This window comes from the organism of the source record quoted next, unplaced genomic scaffold, assembly GCF_019419815.1.
Source record: "Pyrus x bretschneideri cultivar Hongxiangsu unplaced genomic scaffold, Pyrus_bretschneideri_v1 Contig37, whole genome shotgun sequence".
Taxonomy (NCBI): domain Eukaryota; kingdom Viridiplantae; phylum Streptophyta; class Magnoliopsida; order Rosales; family Rosaceae; genus Pyrus; species Pyrus x bretschneideri.
Window position 1 is genome coordinate 4,741,892 of NW_025999690.1, and position 20,734 is coordinate 4,762,625.

At 34.7% G+C, this 20,734-nt stretch overlaps 3 protein-coding genes across 3 annotated transcripts; 1 reads left to right on the forward strand and 2 right to left on the reverse strand.

Moving 5' to 3' along the window:
- Positions 1 to 7,620: 7,620 nt before the first annotated feature.
- LOC103966054 (glycerol-3-phosphate acyltransferase 1-like) lies at positions 7,621 to 10,468 on the forward strand. Its single transcript, XM_009379183.3, has 2 exons — positions 7,621 to 8,452; positions 9,345 to 10,468. The coding sequence occupies exons 1-2, from the start codon at positions 7,730 to 7,732 to the stop codon at positions 10,233 to 10,235; spliced, it is 1,614 nt and encodes a 537-aa protein (XP_009377458.3). The 5' UTR covers positions 7,621 to 7,729; the 3' UTR covers positions 10,236 to 10,468.
- A 3,834-nt stretch (positions 10,469 to 14,302) lies between these two features.
- On the reverse strand, positions 14,303 to 15,657 carry LOC125480919. Its single transcript, XM_048592154.1, is given in 5 exon segments — positions 14,303 to 14,933; positions 15,009 to 15,067; positions 15,070 to 15,181; positions 15,183 to 15,252; positions 15,653 to 15,657. Coding segments are annotated over 5 exon segments (699 nt in total). The 3' UTR covers positions 14,303 to 14,480.
- Positions 15,658 to 17,710: 2,053 nt separating this feature from the next.
- LOC103966043 (glucan endo-1,3-beta-glucosidase 12-like) lies at positions 17,711 to 20,409 on the reverse strand. Its single transcript, XM_009379173.3, has 4 exons — positions 20,075 to 20,409; positions 18,278 to 18,796; positions 18,056 to 18,086; positions 17,711 to 17,950 (listed from the first exon to the last, which is right to left on the reverse strand). Exons 1-4 carry the CDS (start codon positions 20,148 to 20,150, stop codon positions 17,788 to 17,790), a joined length of 789 nt encoding a protein of 262 aa, XP_009377448.2. The 5' UTR covers positions 20,151 to 20,409; the 3' UTR covers positions 17,711 to 17,787.
- Between the last annotated feature and the right edge of the window lie 325 nt (positions 20,410 to 20,734).

Sequence of the window (20,734 nt, forward strand, 5' to 3'; positions counted from 1 at the left end):
GATCTCTGCCCCACTTTAATGTGAGCGTGTTGTAATGTGATTACTTTATGTCAATAATTATTCAAACGTAATGTTGCAATCTAACACATCTAATAGGGTTAGATTTGAGGTTATTTTTTAAATCGGGAGTGTTAACATGTAATACGATTTTTATGGTGTAATGGTAAAGTGAGTAAGAGAATATTAAGGAGTTCTTTTGACCTCTTTATATCATATTTGATGATGGTCGAGAAATAAAAACAGTGTCACAAAACTAAGTTTAGGCTGCATTGCATGTTTCTTAATTACCTCTAACGTTAATAATTAATTCAAAGTTTGCATGCATCTAACCATTACCAAATATATAAATGCAAGTTCTACTCCAATGTGAAAAATGTATATTTAGGATTTCATTTAATTTTCTGATTTTGATTGGCGGAAAATATGTAAAAAAAGGGTTATTTAGTTAAAAATCAATAAAATCTTTATTAATTAGTCATATATCAATAGTCCATTTTTGTTTTGAACTTAATCAATAAAATATTTTAATTAATTAAAAATAAGTCAATAAGGAATGCTACATGAATTTTAGTTCCATATAAAGGTGACCTTTTTTCCCTCTTTTTGCCCACCCTCTCTCTGATTGATCGGCGGTTATATTAGGTGTAGGATTCTTTCTCCCCCTTCCTTCTCTTCTCTCTCATTTTTTGTCCTTTATCAAAAAGTCAACACAAAATGTGTTGAAGGGAGAAAATTTTAGAGGGATCCTACTCGGGCTCACCCCACCGACTCCATCAATCTCTCTCTCCTCTCTGGTCCCATTTTTCTCTCTCTTTCTTCAGTCAACATTTCATCTTCGTCTTTATTCGTCTTCTTCTTCGTCTCATCTTCCGTCTCTTCTAATATAATAGCCACCCAAGAAAACAGTACAAATTCCTGCTCCAACTAAGCCTAGCTATCAGAATAAGAAATTAGGGGTTTAAAAAATCTTTTTGTTTCTTTATGGTTATTGGGTTTACAATTGACTTTTGTGGCTCTATGCAAAACTCTAGCTGGATTACCATAACTAACAGTCGCGTATGGTTTCTTGAAAATGAATTCAATCCATCATTCTAAAGGCTTGAGTACGTTTCACGTGACAACCAAAGATGCTTGTCTTGCGCAACCTAAAGATCGATGAAGGCAAGTGGGGCCTGAGAGAAATAGGCATTTATGCACGGAGAAACAAAGAGAATGCATGAAGCAGTTTTAAGATAAAATGGTGACTGAAGAAAGAGGAGAAAACAAGAGATCGAGGAGGAGAGTTAAAGATTGATGGAGACGTTGGCGTGAACAACCATGATTGCATAAGAGAGATCAAAGTTGATTTTTTTCAATTCGGTGCTGATCTTGGAACATGGAAGCTGATTTTGTTTTGGCTTAAGAAAGGGTTTACTAGTACAGGGGTTTGGGATGTTTGGGGGTTGGGGGAGGGACGAGAGATCAGATTTTGGCATGTTTTAATTGAATTCTATGTCGACACGGCATTGAATTATCGTTCTGTTGTCTCCTGAATTCAGGCACTGCATGCAGTTTTTGTTTTAATATATTCAAATTAATCATGTTTAATATTGGTTTTAGTATGATAAAAGAGTCTGAAATCATTAACAAAAAAGTCGAATATTTGATCTAACTAATTCGACAACAATAAATTAGAAACATACAGAGTCTGAATCACGGAACAACAGAACAAAAACTGTAATGCATAAATTAGATTGACTTATTCTCAAATATAAAAATTTTGATAAAGGGGATGCCATCTATTATGTAATGGTATAATTAGTAATTTTGTTTGATATAGGTGCAATAGTGTACTTTAAAGTCTCACTGACCTATGTATAATTAACATAAATATTATTGACAGATTGTCGATATTGTAACACATTTAGATTTAATAAAGAATTATCCAAATATATATTTAGTTTTTTTATTTGCATTTTTCAGCCAAAATGTATATTTTACTCTTCATTGTAGAGTTTTCCACCAACAAAAAATTGAATATACATTTTGCATCTTCATTAAGGATGCCCTAATCCATTTTCAAAATTTGGTATTGCCTCGTTTTTAAGGAGAGAGTTGTAAGTGAGAGATCTTAGATTCGATTCTTATCAATGACGAATTTGAACCATATTATTGCTAGCCCATTGTAAGGCTAAACTCATCCCTCTCCCTTAATGTAGATAATATCGTTTGTTTAAAAAGAAAAAAAAAAAGAGAGATGTATGTATCATCTCATTAATTCACCGGCCGATTGAAGATAGGATGTTATCCACCAACTGATGCATGCGGCATTATATTTTTGACCCACGTTATTTGGTAAATAAATTTGGTGAAACAATTGGGTGGAAATTATTAAATGATAAGCGTATGGTTCAATTGTGTTCTTTTCAATGGGTACAATTCATTGTTTAAACTTAATTCATCCGGAGAAAATTACTTAAAGTTTGTGAAAACAAAATATAGATACACTATCCGAAATTGCCGTTGTCGGATGAAATTTATTTACTTAAAGATTGTGAAAACAAGAGATGGATGCACTATTAGAAATTATCATTTGTCCGATGAAAGTTTGCTTGACGAAACAAATTTAATTAGGCAAAGTAACTTTACTTGACAAAAGTAAAACATTTGGTCGGACAAAAGTGGTCAACATTTTGGTTTTTTGAGAGACCTTTGCCCGACGAAAAACGTTTGACGGGCAAAGAAACAGTTATCGGGCAAAATATTCGTGTCAAGGGAAAAAATTGGCGTGTAATATACAACCCCTTGAGGAAACCTACAAGTTTCATCGGGCCAAAGGTATAACTTGTAATTTAGGGTTCATGGTTTACAATTCTTCAAGCAAAATGAAAATTTTCGTCACACAAAAGTGAGGGACATTTTGGCATATTCAATTTCTTTGATGGTTTTGGTAGTCTGCAAAATTAGTTTCAACAATCCAACCGTCAATTTAGTTAGTGTATACTCCAAGATGACATACGCAAAATCATCCAAATGCAAATTTCTGAGATTAGGCAACGGGATAAAATCATTTGACGGTTAGAAACGTATCATCATGACTTAACAATTATTTTAGCTTTGATTTTGATTATTTTTTTTTTGCAACTACACTCCTCAACCTTATAAGAATACAATAAACAAACTCGATCATCTATCTAAAATATTTACACTAGTGGTTACAACAAAAACTTATTGTTCTACTTAATAGAAGTATAGAATAAACTTTAAGTGTTTGTTGAATCTATGGTGTTAATGAAACACGCAGTCTACAAAACTAATTTTAGCGATCCAACCGTCTCACATTTTTAATATAGTACAAGATCACATATGCCAAAAATAACCTAAAACAAACTTTGAGTGATTAGGTAACGGGACGAAATCATTCAACAATTAGAAATGTAGTTTCATGATTTAACGGTTATTTTAACTCTGATTTTGATGATTTTTTCAAATACACTCCTCGAAGCTATAAGAATACAATGAACGGACCCGGTTATCGATTTAAAATATTTACACTAGTAGTTAAAATAAAATCTTATGTTCTACGTACTTAATAGAAGTATAGAATAAAGTCCAAGTGTTTGTTGAATATATTGCGTCGACGGGATATGCAATCTACGAAACTAATTTCAAAACAACCCAAGTGTCACACTTTTTTAATATAGTACGAGATCCATACACCAAAAATCACCTAAAACAAACTTTTAGACATTAGGTAACGAGACAAAATCCTTCGCAGGTTAGAAACGTATCATCATGATGTAACAATTATTTTAGCATTGATTTTGATGATTTTTTACAAATACACTCCTCGACTCTAGAAGAATATAACAATTGAACCCAATTATTAATTTAAAATATCTACATTAGTTGTGGGATCTTGTGGCCTATATATGAGTGGGTTGGGTTCGGGACCTCGTGCGATCTTCTTCATCTAGCTTTCTGCCTCCAAGCGGGATGTCTTCCAGACTGTAGCAAGTGGAGATGAAGTGAGAGGCTATGCGCCAGCGAGAAGAAGAAGCGCGCCAATGAGAACAGGCTCGGGAAGAAGCTGCGCACCAATGGGATGAGGAGTTTCGGTGGTACATTGTTACGATGGCGCATGCAATGGTAGCCTTTGGTATTGGCCTCCCTGTTCCTCTGAACGATCTTATGCCACCACCACAAGAGTAGATAGTTGAAGATATTTGACATGTAAATTTGTACGCAAATTTTAATTTTAATATAATTAAATAAAATTTTTAATATTGTGATTTCTTTTGAAATTAATATAATTAAAACTAATTTATTTATTTAATTTAAATATAATTTAAATTACGTTTAAAAAAAAATTAAAAGTTTACCAGGCAAATACGTTCATCGAGCATGCATTTTGTATTCATATATATTTTTCTTTAAATTCATTAACCAGCGTACTACTGTGATTGGGTAAGTTTTGGTCAATGCATTTTGCTCGACAAATATCTTTGTTGTGCAAACATTACTTGCCCATTTGAAAATTCGTTGGGCAAGTTTTGGTCAATGCATTTTGCCTGACGAAAACTTTCGTACGATGACCTTTGCTCGACAAATTTCTATCCAGCGAAGGTTTAGGTGATTAAAGCCTTATTTTGCCATAGTAAATCCTTCCCTCGAAAGGGGTTTTTTTTTTTTTTGGTAGTTATATATGAAGAGTCTAAACATTTTATGTTATTTTATTACAAACCATATTACTGGTTTAGACTAGAAGAAAAAGAAAGTCGGTTTAAACGTGAAACACTGTATAGGTTGAACAAGAAAATCAATAAATCAGCTGCGTACATGTGACCTCTACATCATGTTCCACACACGCTAATTGTTGTAGGCTAATATTCACCGTTTTAAGGTGGGTTAGCTGTTATTGTATACCTGTTAAAGCTTGTCGTCATTGTCGTGTGCTAGCTAGCTTCAAAAACACAAGTTTAGATTTGTAAATCTTCTAGTTTTCCATCTTCCACGCAAACAATATGCATGATAATCAAACAACCATCTCAAATTGCATCATCTTAACCGCCATACCCACAAATACCAAAAGTAAATAAACAAAAAAGAAAACCAATTAATTTTCATAGATTTGGTGCCAGAATCATGCATATTGAATCTCTGAATCATATAAATGTCTTTTTTTCTTTCCGTTTTTTTTTTTTTTTGTTTTATTTTCATCACTCTTTGCAAATATTATTTCACATGTAGATTTATTAAGTGCAAATTATTTTGTACATTGACGATGCATGTCGATTTTTTATCTACTGTTATTGCAAACAAGAATGTGTAAATGATTGTCCCGACTAGTCAATAAAGAAATTTTATTAGTATTTTAAAATAATCATTTTTTCATTAAAAAAAGGATTTTTTTTTTTGGAGTGAAACAATTGTCAATTTAGAAAATTTTGTTAGTATTTTAAAATAATCATCTTTTCAATAAAAAAAATAGGATTTTTTTTTTGAGTGAAACAATAACGTTAGTAAGTTAAATGTTAGATTAGCCACTTGCATTAAATTTTTTTTTTTTTTAATTGTAGAAAGAGTAGATTATTTCAAAATGTTAATAACAACTAATATAAATTCCCACGTGAGGTTCACATTCAGGTTATAGATGAAGAATTAACAGATTTTTAGTTCTGAACTTAATTTTTAACAAATTTTAGCACAAGAGTTATATTCCGACTACTCTATTATCAAGTTACTATACGACGCTATGTGGAATCCCTTGCATGGTACTGTTGGTATTTTGGTAAATCGAAAACTGAAAAAGTGTTATTAGAAAAGAAAGTCAAGGGACAAAGTAGTTGCAAATTACTGATGGTATTACTTGACGGAAAGGGATCCTTTACGGATCCCTTCCACCCAATTGGCGTAGCTAGAAATTATTCGATGGGTGGATTAAGCTAAAATTATTACTACGAGATTAATTTTTAATCCTATGTTGCCTACATAAAGTTATATAATAGTAAAAACTTGAATGTAGTAATTTGAAGCAAGAATTTTATACTATGTTTTATAGGTTTTTAGCCTTCAAAGCTTTCAAGTGAATAAAATAAGGAACCATTTATGATATGGAAGTTTTAATTTATTACTATTAAATATAATATTGGTTAAAGTGATGAGTTTATTTAACATCTATTAGCTCTTATTATTCTTAAAAATAGGCTTACTAATAAAAAATTTCATTTCTTATGTGAAATATGATAATTAAAAATTATAAACTAACATAAAAATTAATATTTTTAAGCTTGAAGAACCAAACTCTCCCTATGCTATAGCCTAGGGGAGTCTTGTACTTGGCTCCGCCTTGCTTCCACCTAATCTTGTTCATCAAACAATTTGGAGTTATGAAATTTGATTTAACAGCTAAAAACACAACCTCACTTTAAAAGTTATAGCCGTTGGATCAAATTTCAAGAATCTAGATTGTTTAATGAGGAGAATTTGGTAGAAAGGATCCAGAAAGAATCCCTTCCCTTACTTGACCAGCTGCAAATACCTAAATGGTTAAAAAAGTCAATAAATCAGATGGTATATGGGTTATCTAACTCATGGATTGGTCCACCTGGACTGATAGGTTTGAATGTAAATTCAAAGCTGAAGCCATCTCCCTAGTTTTCTCTCCATGCCGTGGAATGTGGATAATCAAAGAGTCCATCAATTTGGATACTTAAAACTGTACACTCATTCCAATGCCATTGCAATAGTATAGCAGAGAAAGCGCAAATTAAGGCGGTCACTAGCAATTTGTGAGGACGTAAAGATTAAAGAATCAGGTGAAATAATAAATCTTGCAAGGGTTTATAGGTAAGTTAGGATACATTTTATATTACCAATTAGTTTTATAGTGAAATTTTAACTTTTTTAATAGTATCATATATAGTAGGTTAACGTACGTGTGAAGCCCAACAATCATATGTGCTTCACCTCACTCAGTTTGTGTTGTTCACTTGTTTGACTTGAATATTCGCCACATATGAGGAGGTTTGTGAGGATGTGAAGATTAAAGAGTCTTACGTTGAAAAAACGAAAAACCTTACAACTTTCCATATTACTAATTAATTTTACGGTGAAACCTTCAATTTTCTTCACAATTCAACCTACAGTTTGTTGCTATCAAAAAAGTGAAAAGGGTTGGTCTGGCAGAATGTTGATGTGCGCATTTTGCATAATCGTTTAAGGAAGTTTTGGTAGAAATATTACTTAGATTGTAGTGAATATTATTAGACTATAGTACTAATTGTTAAGTAATTACGTGAAATTAAATTAAAAATATGAGCCTCACGTTTTATTGTTATAAGGTATCTTACAAATGATGTGTTCAAACACATTTATTTTTTTTTAATTTTATTATTAAAGTATTACAATAATTTAGCCGATGGAAGAAGTTCGAATGTGTTTTTTAATGCACTTGTAAAGGTGACTAATAAGAAAAAAAATGAAAATAATAGGAGAAATAGAAAATGTTGAGGTCTGAATTAATGCCGTCGGTGTGGCTAACCAAATGCTTTTGGTCAACCTTCCTTCTTTCTCTTTAACTGTGTTCCTATAAATACACACTGCAAACCTTCCTCTTCTCCACAACCTCCTCTATTTCTGTATCTCTCGTTTCTTGCTTTCTTCTACCTTTCTTTGTCGTATCTTTCAAAACTTCCCTTTCCATCTCTGAAATAGGTTTAGGGTTTATCAAAAAACCACGGTCCTCCCAATGGTTCTTCTCAAACTCACAGATGGGATTTTGTACCAGCCGCTGGCAAACACACGCCAAAGAGCTGCAAGAAAAGTGAGAAACTATGGCTCCCTCGTGGGCAATTCTCCTCCTCTCACCTCACCGCAAAAACAACCCTTTTCATTTCCCAGTTTCACAAAGTGTAATTTGGCTGGAAGAGACCGTGAGACAATTGCATGTGACATTTTTGGATCCCTTTTGAAATCCCAGTCTGTCTTTCCTTACTTCATGCTTGTTGCCTTTGAAGGTGGCAGCATTTTCAGAGCCCTTCTCTTGCTTCTATCGTACCCGGTTTTGCTGGTTTTCGACTATGAGTACAGATTAAGGGTTATGATTTTCTTCACTTTTTGTGGTCTCAGGAAAAAAAATATGGAGAGTGTTGGAAGGGCTGTTTTGCCCAAGTTTTATCAGGAAAATCTCAACCTTCAGGCCTATGAGGTTTTTGCCTCAGCGGGATTTAGGGTTGTCCTCACAAGTGTCCCTAGAGTCATGGTTGAACATTTTCTCAAGGATTATATGGAAGTTGGTGATGTTTTGGGGACTGAATTGCACACTGTTGGGCACTACTTCACTGGTTTGTTATCCGGCTCTGGTTTTCTTGTGAAGCACAATGCTCTCAAAAAATATTTTGGAGACAAAAGACCAGATATTGGAATTGGTTCTTCAAGCCTCGAAGATCATCTTTTCATCTCCCTTTGCAAGGTATGTAATACCACTTTCAAATAAGTACCAAGTTTGATTTGTCCTCACACTTGAAGTCCTAGTTTGACCACTAATGCTGTATACCTCAACATGTATTAGGGTTAATCTTACACCCAACCCATAACTAGCTAGTTATAGGTATTATGATCTTATCAACTTTCTGGTTTAGGGTACTTTATCTCCAAAGAAAAAGTCAAATTACAATTGATGGTTGATGTGGCAATTGAAGTCTTATATCAAATTAGTACTTCTCTAAAAGAGTTGTCAAATATTATTTTATTATTTAAGGAGAACTTTAAATGGTTAAATTATTAAAAAAATGTTGAAACAAAATTTTTTTTGGTTGAAATGTTAGTGAAATAAGGGATCCACCATTAAAAATAATTAAAAATAAATTTGATTCCAAATCACAAAGCTTTCAAATCCAATCTGCAAATAACAATTCGGTTGAAAAGACTTTTGATGTCAAATATGCACAGTGATACTCCACATAGGATTTTGACATCTGTTTTGTAGATGTTGTTAGAAGGTTTTGGGGTACTATTACTAATAAGTCACATCAATGGCATTAGAAAATCATTTTCACAAATTACATCCTTTTCGCATTTCCAATTTCCATCATGTATTTTTTTATCTAAAATAACCCAAGAGGAATTCCCTTTCATTCCTTTCATTAATGGGAGGTGTGCACAGATTTAATTTCCTTTTTTTCTCTCTGGCAAGTATAATATTATTTTGACCTAGATATATGGTACATGCAAGTATTAACATGCATTGGTGGATGAGTCTACTATGTATATTTATGTAAAGCTAGAACATTACGAGAGATGTTTAAACTTGATTGTTTGGTTACACTGTCATTTAGTGTTACTAACCCACGTAATTGCAACAGGAAGCCTATGTAGTGAACAAGGAAGACAACAAGAGCGGTACAAATTCAGCAATGCTGAGGCAAAAGCAGCCAAAGCCAGTAATATTTCATGATGGAAGGCTAGCATTCTTGCCTACTCCATCTGCAACCCTAGCCATGTTTTTGTGGCTCCCTCTTGGAATAATCCTAGCCATATTAAGAATCTCAGTTGGCATTATCCTCCCCTGCAAAATTGCCCTATTTTTGGCCTCCTTGACAGGTGTCAATCTCTCAGTCAAAGGCTGCATAAACCCCACTTCCTCAAACCCAAAAAAAAAAGGAGTCCTCTATGTTTGCACACACAGAACCCTACTGGACCCAGTTTTCCTTAGTATGGCTTTGGGCAAGCCTTTAACAGCAGTCACATATAGCCTGAGCAAAATGTCCGAAATCATAGCGCCGATCAAGACAGTCCGATTAACCAGAGACCGAAAACAAGACGGTGAAACCATGGGGAAGCTACTTAGTCAAGGAGATTTGGTGGTTTGCCCCGAAGGAACAACTTGTCGAGAGCCGTATTTGCTGAGATTCAGCTCACTGTTTGCAGAACTGGCTGATGAGATTGTGCCAGTAGCCATCAACACAAATGTGAGCATGTTTTATGGGACTACAGCCAGTGGACTAAAATGCTTGGACCCAGTTTTCTTTCTGATGAACCCTGGGCCTGCATATTATATTGAAGTTCTTGGGAGGCTCCCAAGAGAGCTGACTTGCGCTGGGGGAAAGTCTAGCAATGAAGTGGCTAATTACATTCAGAGGAAATTGGCTGATGCTTTGGGCTTCGAGTGCACCTCTCTTACAAGGAGGGATAAATATTTGATGCTGGCTGGGAATGAAGGAATTGTCCCTGATAATAAGAGAAAGAAGCCTTAATTTTCATATAATTAAAAAAAAAAAATTCCTCAAAGTTTAGGAGATTCAATTTTAATTATAAGGACATTTTGGTATGAAATGTCTATAATGGGTCAACCTATTTTCTCTATTTACTCTTATACCATTATTCCATTCATCATGGTAGGTGCCACATTAATTAATGTTTACATTTTTGTCTAATGTTTGAATTATTGTACGTTACTTTGTATGGTGCTATTGTAAAATATTCTCCACTTGCATTACAGTGTTACTTTTTCATCTGTTGTTTATCTACTTCTAACTCTTTTATGCTTTCATCATATTGTCGATGTTGTCCAATTCCTCTTCTATCATATTGTTCCAGTATTGATCATCTCCTTCTTCTAGTTCTGCTTTTCTTTTACTATCTTTTTTGATATTGTAATTGATTTTTACAATTTCTTCTTTGACTTTTTCAAAACTTTCAATATGGCTGATGACGGATATTTGTCTTGCTATATATGTACATTTCTTCGTCTTCTGCTACTAATAACATATCGTACTTAACATCCTCGAACTCATCCAAGGCTAACATTTTGGCTCCTTGATATTTTAGAATATTTTGTTGTGGAGGAGTCCATCAGTAGGTTGATATAGATGACAGTCTAAAAGATTCTTCATTTATCATGGTTATATGCCTAACTTATTCTTTATGCATATGCATTACCAATCCGGAGGACTATTGATAAGACTTATACAAATTTCCTTCCAAACTTTTAAGTAATCTTCTGCTACTTTTTTAAACTTAATAGGAAATAATTATAATTGGGAACTAAGGGTAATAAATATTTTATCAAGATAACCAAACTCTCATAGTAATGTTGGGGTAAATTCTACTACATTATTCTTTTCTTTATGCTCATAACTAAAGTGCCACGATCTAAAGTCTCTCATATTAATTTTGGCCAAAGCAATGCTAACCTCCGGTTTACAATTGCAACTCTCTATACTATCACAAAAACATGGTGGATATATCTTTATAATAATATTCATTCCTCGTTTTGAATCAAAGATGGATTCATACAAAGAACATTGTAACTGTAATTGCCACTCTTGCATGGACTGTGATGCTCTGTTCAGAATTTCATATTACATGTCTATTGGCAATATTCTTAATTTTCTGTTGTATACCAACAGTCATAATAACACATGGAATTGGTCATTTTCTACATGTTTACCATGTGACTATTGACAATTGTAAAGTTAAAGACTGCTTAACTGTTTTGACCAAATAATTATTTTATGATTGTTAGGGTTTAGGGTTTACCTTACTGATGTTTCTGACTTCTTTCCCTAATGTTTCTTGGCTTCTTCAAATGGTTGGAGTCATAACAATAAAGTCTTTTACGATAATTTCAGGAAAAATATCTTAGCGTGATTTTGTAGTGCAGACTTGTGTATGTTTTTTTTTTCTTTCACCAAAAGTGAAGACTTCAAGAAATGGATTATGTAAATTATGGTTTAAAACTTATAACATGTCAATATTCTTTTCCAAAGAGAGGAATGTATAAATGGTTTGAGATGTTTTCAGGGTATACCATTTTTAAGAGAATTAAGTTAACTGTTATCTTATCTAAAGACTTGAAAATCTTGGTTGTTTTCCTAATCTTTAATGTTATGCAATAAGGTTACATAATCTGTTACCAAATGATGGTTGTTTATGTTCTTGTCCAAATGTGTAACATAAACAAGCATAAATGATAGATGTGAAATATTTGTCTGTGAAGGAAGAGGTGAAAAAATAGTCGATAATGATTGAACACATAGACACAAAGTCAATGGTTGCTGATCCACTCACGAAACCATTGCTTCCTAGAGTGTTTAAGGAACATGTCACTGGAATGGGGGTAGTAACTTTTTTAATTCTACATTTATGTGGGAGTAAAGAAATAGTGAGTTCATGTTTTTGTTTTTCTTAGCAATTTATTGTTTGACTTTTGCAGACTTACAAAAAATTTATTTGTTAGACGTATTTTATATTGAAGTTTATTCCGTAATTGTGCAAACTTTGGTTTAAGTCTGATATACATGATATTTTATTATTCAAATAAGGATGAACTCGGAGGTTATGTATTATAGATATAGCACAATTGGTATTCAACTCATTCAGGATGATCTTTTCTGGCATTTTCCTATTTTCCGTAATAGTCATGTAGCAGCCAAATGTGTGAAACTGTTATTTCTTTCTTTTCCAACAAATTCATTTGGGGTCAAATTGGTAGCCAAATTCTTGTTCAGATACATGTGCATATATTATGATTTAGGATTTTTTGATTGTAAAGTTTTCAACATATCAATGATATTTACCGATTCACTACAAAATTTTGCCGAAAGTCATTGCAGATTTTGAACTTTTGAAATTTTTTTGGGAAATTTTCTCTAGTTCGATTAAATCTGAATGAGTTGATGTACCCACCACATTGCAAATTTTCATAATTTCTGCTGAAGGCAACTAATATCAACATCGATATTGATATATCCATTATTATTTTTGTAAATGTGCATATCGATATTTGCACCTATAACGATATTTAAACATTGATAATCATAATACATTGCATTCATTTATATAAGAACAAAGGCAGAGTTGACACCATTAAGGGTTTGATGAGAAAGAAAATTTGGCTCGTGATGGTCATAAATCTCAAAATTGCAAAGACAAAAGGATTTGGGATTCCTAGGGTTTGCTGCGGAGGGAATTTGTAAAGAAAAAGGTTTGCTGGGAAAGAGATTTTGAAGATCTTCGAGAATAGAAGTGAGGGTTAGAATTGGTTGGTGGCATCTAGTTTGAGTTTTGTTATGTAGATGGGGGAGTTTCGGTTGATTGGAGATTAGATTGAGAAAAATAGAAGTAGAAGGCTAGGTCGCATCCGATACAGAGGAGATGAGTGAAACAAATTAGGGAGAGAAGAAAGCTCATCAATATTGTGAGAACTAAATATTTTTCTTCATGAAGGTGTTCTACAGTGAGGAAATATATTCTCACGGAAAATTTAATTTTCTCGTTGTTTCTTGGACATAGTGCCTAACATTTTTCGAGAACTCAACATTTTCTCTTGAAGGTGGTCTACAGTGAGAAAAAAAATATTGCTCTTGCTAAAACTTTCCTCGCTAAAGGACCAATTTGTTGTAGTGTTAATTTCCAAATGCCTTTAGCAGGACTTCTTGTAGCTATCTGTGGAGACTAGTTTGCATCACATTAACAGAACATCGCAGTCTACCTAGTATGGTTTGCGACTTCCTTTTTCAGCTGACCACAAAATCGGTAATCACGTGCTTATTACTTAGAATTCTCTCTATTAGTATCTCTCAAAGTATTCTCTGACTTAAGCATCGAAAGCCTTTTGGCGGACACGTTCCCCTTTTTTATGGTGTTCGTCAATTAGGCTAATGTTATCTCTTATTTTATTGGTAGAATTTTTGGTCAATTCAACTTTGGACGAAATTTGCATTCACAATACGTACATGCACTTACTACCCCACCTCATGATGACATCACCCACATATGGGACCTTCGGCGGGTACCAAGTGGCAGACTTGTAGAGGTGCACTTCTTGATAACTCACTAAGCATTTATAGGTAATGCTAGGGAGACTAAATTTGTAGACAGAATTTATAAACTAAATGTGTCACTAATAGGAATGAGTACGTTTATCAACGCTTAAGTAATAATCCAATTATCAACTTTAATATCATTTAGTTTATAAAATTCCATCTACAAATTTAGTCTTCTAACATTACCCAGCATTTATATTATTATTGGGAAATATTTCCACACAATTTTTTTTATGCACATCAATATTTTTCTAAAACTTATATCGAATATATAAGTTAAAATTAAAAAAATATATATAAATAAACAAGTGTGTGAACAAGAAAAAGAAAAGTACGAGAGAACCGTTAGATAAAAAAGAAGAAAATATTCTTAGATATAACAAAGCCACTACAAAACATTAGTCCTTCTCTACAAAAGAGAGAAAATTTGTTTATCTAATTAGGTCATAGTGGCCCAACGAATGATGGACAAGCAATTGATCACACAATGGGAGAGGTGGAAACAAATTAAAGGTGTCCATGTGATGTGATTCAATCCACTAATGTTTTGTCTGTGTGCATACATCAACAATAATGTGACAGCTCAACTATAAATCATGTTATACAACAACAACAACAATAACAAGACAAAACAAAAAACCCCCACTGAATTTAACCCACCGACTCTCAATCTCAAAAGCTGCACTTAGAAAAATTATATGATCCACACAAATCATGTAATGGCATGCCTAATGCAGCATCCACTAACCGATCGTGGCATTTCTCCCTCATAGCCCCATTCAACCATCGGATGAACCCCTTGCTACATCTTTCATAATATTTCAACAATTGTGCCACCACTTCAGGGTCCTTGCCCTTCCACCAATATTTGTCACACTCTGGCGGTTTGGTGCCAAATGAGCTTTCAGCCACCATCCTTGTGTACTCCACCATACCATCTATAAGCTCCGGCAGAGCACGGGCCTCGCCGTCCCATATTAAGACACGAGTCATGCCACGTAGGATGGCCAAGTCCAATGCACGTTTGGCATGTTCCATGAATGAATGGCTTATTTGAAGGACAAAATAGCCATTTTCTTTGTTGGGTGAGGAGTGGACAATAACTTTCATATCGGTATACATGTGCTAAACAAGTTGTTCACCATTGTTAGATGAACTTGAGTTCTTCATGCTAGAAAGCCTGAAAACAACATGGTTTACGAGCTTCTTGGGAGGTTGATGATGATAATCATTAGGGTAAACAAGGTGTTCAAGAAATTGCTAGCGTCGAGGATTATGCTGGTGGCTTTGTCATTGGAGGCGTAGAAGAGGTCGAAGCGTTGACCTGCGTTAGAGTCTTTGGCGTCGTTTATGATGGTTATGTCAAACCCTTTGGGAAGCTTCGTGGTTTGCATAGAGTGCGAGTAGTATGACAAAGATGATGAAGAGAAAGCAGAAGAGGATGCTGTCATGCGACACATGAATAGTATGGTCGTTTTCTGAAATAAGGTTTGTTGGTTTTTCAAGGATAATGGGTTGGAAGAAAGATTGTTGGTCTTTACAGAGAGAGAAAGTATATATGAAAAATGAAAGGAGAAAGGAAAGGGAGAATGTATATATGAAAAGTGAAAGGAAACGAGTGATTGGTGGATAAGAAACATAAAGAACCAAGGGAGAATAATGAGATGAAGCAAAAATGAGTGGATATTGGTAGGGGTGGGCAAATGGGTATAAGAACCGCGGGTGGGGGTGGGTACGGGCAGGTTCCAGATGTATACAAACGGGGCCCCAAACTGACCTATTTGTCCCAGAACCCAGATACTTCACGTCAAATCCTAGATACCTATTCTACCCTCCTCCCTCACCTCATGTCTCTCTCTCAAAGTTTTTCTCCCTCAGATCCCCAATAGACCTTGTCCACTTCTACAACAAGATCACCTTTTTAACTTTTCATATAATTCCACATCTACCCTTTGAGAGAATTCAGATTCAGAGATCCTTCCATTTGTTTTTTGTACAGCTAAAACCTAATAACACAATGAGGAGGAAGGAGAGAGAATGAGACTCAGAAATCTAAATCGCCATGAACGACTTTGAGGGTTTCTTGGCCTCCGATTTTGGCTTCAAGCCCTCCAGCAAATCGGCCCCAATGTCTGCTTGTTCTGCTAATTCTTCGTCAAAGCCCTTGAATTTTGATCTCGGATATGCTTCTACCTGTGGGCCCCCCTATTGTCACCCCATACCTTCATCGATTCACCACCGGTGGTTCAGTTGTTGGTGTGAGTAGCTTCCAACCCGGCAAATTGTTGGCAATGGCGTCAATTTGGGAATTTGGAGCAATCTGGAACGTTTTGGGAATTTGGAGCTCTGTATCAAAACCAAAATAAAATAAAAAAATAAAAAAATAATTGGACCTGTGGACCTGCCTTAAACAAGCCGAGTTAGGTCCGGTTCCCAAACTCAAAATCCCTCTAGCCAGCCTGGCCCAACCCGTTACATTTTAAAATAGGTAAGGTTTGGTTCCTCCAAATTTGGGCACGGCCCGACCCTTGCCCACCCCTAGATATTGGTTTGTACATGTTTAGGGGTCCCTCACCCACCCACCCACCCACTCCAAAATGTGCTCCACATTCTATGATAATTAAGTAAAAGTAGGGAAAAGAATAATATATGTACCTAAGGTTATCTTTGGTGTACTAAACATAGTCTTTGGTTATATTTTAGCTCTTAAAAAAATTAATATTTTAAAGACTATTTTAAGATTGAATTTTTTCTTCTCCAACCATGCATGGTTATATTTTATTTTGTCATATGTTATTACTTTTTAAGGCCAAACTTAGTCTGCCCTAAGGCAACATGTTACATAGCCTGGGGCCAAAATTAGCCTAATTCTTTGAGCCCAATTCCATTTAACCCTTGGTTGGAGACTGATTTTGTCCTTTTCAAAGCTAGATGTGGCCTATAGCCCTTGGCTAGATGTCTTAACTTATTTTTGTTTGTGATGCCAAAGAAATGAATGATATGAAGATTATTTGGTATTATGGATTTTTTTTTACTCGAGCAATATTGTGCGAGGAACATGAAAATACAGGATTTTAGGTGGATGAATGAATAGTTTTAACTACTTCAATTACAAAACCAAGCATCTCTAACACAATTTTGTTAAATTTTTGCTAGTTTAACAGGTTATAGTATTGAAAAACTGCTTTAGTTAGTCTGTTTTTTTTGCTAGTTTAACAGGTTACAGTATTGAAAAATTGCTTTAGTTAGTCTGTTAACTCTTTGTTCTAACAAACTTTGAATACTTTATTATTAACAATTATTTCACAAAGAAAAAACTCAACCCGCCACGTACTCTTTCTTTTCTCCTTGGCTCACGGGTCCACCTTGAGTTTTATTAATTTTCTAATATTTAGCATTTGAATTGTGACTATAAATTTAAGGCACACCTGTTCATTTTGTTATTTTATAGAGTCCTTTAAAGTCTTTTGGAGATGATTTTTATAATTATCTCTTTAAATTAGCTTTATAAAGTCTATTGGAGATGCTCTTAGGCATCAGAAGTTAGTTTGAAGTAAACAATTTGTAAAAATCGATACATTTGTTCATGTTTTGTTAATATTTGTGTTTTTAATTTGTCAATATTGGTAGCATACTAAGAAGTATATACAAGATTTATGAGTCTATGACTATAAGCACCAATTTTAGATCAAAGCCCAAACCAGCAAAGGCCGTTAATTACAGATGGTCCAAGATGTATGTTGCTGCTCTTAAACTGCCAAAAATTAAACTCTTATGGTTGCATCTCTAGCCTCTAGCTACACAAATATGCTAGCTCGCTCGCTCGCTCTCTCTACCCACCGCGCCCCGCCTCCCCCCCCCCCCCCCCCCCCCCCTTCCTTCAATAAGAACTCACTGGAATATATATCAATTACAAGATTCATCTCATTTCAAAACTAAGAAGTGAATCCATGCATGTTTCCATCCATGTATTGAAATTTTATGTTGTTAACACCAGAAAACATGCCACGATGAACAAATTGTGCACGCCATGTGAGGAGTTTGCAGCTACTATTGCTGCTGAGGTAGTAGGGCCAGAAGGGACAGCACCAAACACAGTGGAGCCACTCGTATTTGTTGTGTTCAAGACTGATGAACTTGTGCTGCAAACCCAATGCAAATATACAAAATATTAATTTGATCTTTCTAACTAAAAAGGCAGCTGGAAAACCTGAGAAAGCAGAGTTAGATGAGAGCGAGCTAATTACCTAGTGGATGGATATTGACACGTTCCAGTACCTGAAAACAGTGTTGTAAAATCACAATTAAATAAAGGAAAGCGTGACATTAAGTTTTTTTATACAAGCAAAATCTAGGAGGGGGATTTGAAGACAGAGTTGAAAAGATGAACGCTCTTTATCGCTTGAGCTGCAATTCCTTGCAGTGTGACATAAAGTTAAAAAGAATGGAAGTAAAAAATGATGACTTACTTGGGTCAGTGCTCGTGATCACAGCGGTTCCACCAAAGTTGCAGCTATTTGGAACTGGGTTCTTCTGATAATAGTTATTGAATGCGAAAGAAGCGTGATCCCGGACATTGCTTGGATTATAACAGCTTCGTCCTGGCTGAATCTCTGAGCAATCAGTGCCACCATAGCCACAAGCATAGTCCAAAGCAACTTGTAATGCCATTTGTGATGCACTTTGGCTAGCAACACACCAACTTGAACCAGTGGATGCAGGTGGTGATGGTGTTGTTGCAGTATATGGGGTCATGCTAGGCGTTGTTGTGACAGGAAATGTTGAATCAGCTGGATTGGAATTAGGGTTCACAATTGGTGTTGATGAAGTGGGATTTGTGGGAGTTATTGTAGGGACTGTTGTTATTGGAGTAGTGATGTCTCTTTGGGTGGTGGAAATTAGGGTTTTAGGGAACTTCGGCCCTTTATTTTCTTGGTCGTGTTCTTTGCTGTGTCCAACGTTCTTTTCCTTTTTTGTCACCTTCAAACCTGTACTAGAAAATTCAAAAAAAAAGTAAGCTTTACTTTTTTGTATTCTGCAATTTTTGAGCATTGAAAGAATGGTGCCAAATCCGATGGTGTGGTTCCTGGTTTCAAAAAATATAATCAAAACCTATAAATTAATAGTTTCACAAGCCACCACAACTAGTTGAACAATTGATCCTTAAATTTGGAAATAGGGTTAATAGTAAAGTTTTCTGTTTGCACTAGTAAAAACTGAAAAGTTCAGTGACTTTAGTACAATGTAGGGTATTTACCCAATTGGGGTCTTACCAAGATGAAAGATGGAAAACTGATATTTTCAAAACGTAATCATGTAAATGCTTGAAGGAATTGGAACAATAAAAAGGTGGTAAAATGTTGAATTGAGTTAGGTGACATCCCTTTCCACTTGAGCAGGTATGAAGGAGGATATAATAATTTTGTCCAAGTTAAAGGTAGAAGTTTTACTCATGAAAAAAATGTTCCCTTGCATTTCTCAAAGAAAAATAAAAATAGTAGGATCAATTCGGATAAATTTTCCATGTCTAATCCCTTATAATTCTCCAAAAAAAAAAAAAAAAAAAAAAATCACAACGACCTTCATACATACCTTATTCTATCCAAGTCTAGGCACCACAAGAAATTAAAAATAAATACTAAAGGAAAAACTATAAGAGGGAAAATTTAAATTGAGCATTTGCCATCAAGAAAATTTGAAAACAGATGGTACTCTGAGCCCTACTTTGACCGAGGGAAAAAGACAAAAGAAAAAGGAGAGAGCATCATCAAGAAAACTATATCTAGAAGGGTAGAAAATGAAAAATTAACTTTTTCGTCCACAAAAAGAAAATGTATAACTTAAAGAAAGAAAAATGAGAAACAGAACTAGCTAGGTCTACTAGGATTGAAATTGATAAGCAGCATTATAAAGCGATAAATTGTGAACAAAGAACAAGAGCCACATTTGAAGTGACACAATCTGAGCTAGGACATCACATATATTCATAAAAATTTCATCTCTCAAACCAAAAAAAGAGTCCAATGCATACATGGATCACTAGTAAGCCGAAAGTTAATGGGGAAGAGGAAAGAATAAATTAAAATTCACTTGTCAAGGGCAGAAAGAAACAAAGAAAAAAAGAAAAAGAAGCAAATGGGATTATTACAAATATATTAACAAAAGAAAATGATAGATGCTGCCATGACAAATTATAAATAAGAAAAACCAAATATAAAATTGTAAAGGATGCAACTCAAACTTTAAAACAAGACAAAGGAAGTCACCTGAACAGAAGAAATTACCCAACAGGAGGAACAAGCAGGAGACTAGAATTACAGGATAAATAAACCTTCCACCCATTTGGTACCTTTGCTCACTTCTTCTTCTACTGCTTCTGCTTCTTCTTCTTGGTGACTTCTGCTTCTTCTTCTTCTGATCCAATCTAGTCCTACTTTTTGTTTGATTTGAAAGAAAGAAAGAGAAGCAAATATAACCCAGAATAGAGAAGCATCAATGATGTTGTTGTTGAAAAGAAGGGATATTTGTAAGCTTTGTCAATTGTCATGCACTTAAAAATATTTTTACATATATAAAGTACAAGTGCACCTCTGTGAGAGAGAGAGAGAGAGGTGTAGGGAGGTGGCAGCAAGTGAAGGAGGGAGGGGTGGAAAAAGGAGGGAAAAGGTAGGGAAGAGAAGAAGGTTGAGGAAAGAGGGGGAAGGAATCCTTTGGACTTTAGGTTTGGGTCAGTGGGCTGGTAAATGATGATAGTAATGATGGTGGTGAGTGTGCATTTTGCCTTTCTCTTTTTCTATGCCTCTCCTTTTTGAAGTTTGACACCATTTTGTCTGGGTAACCCCATTAACCAACCAACCACCACTGCAGGTGTGTTATTGTAGATAATGTCTTCTAAGCTAACATAACTCGTTCACGGTAGGGGGGAG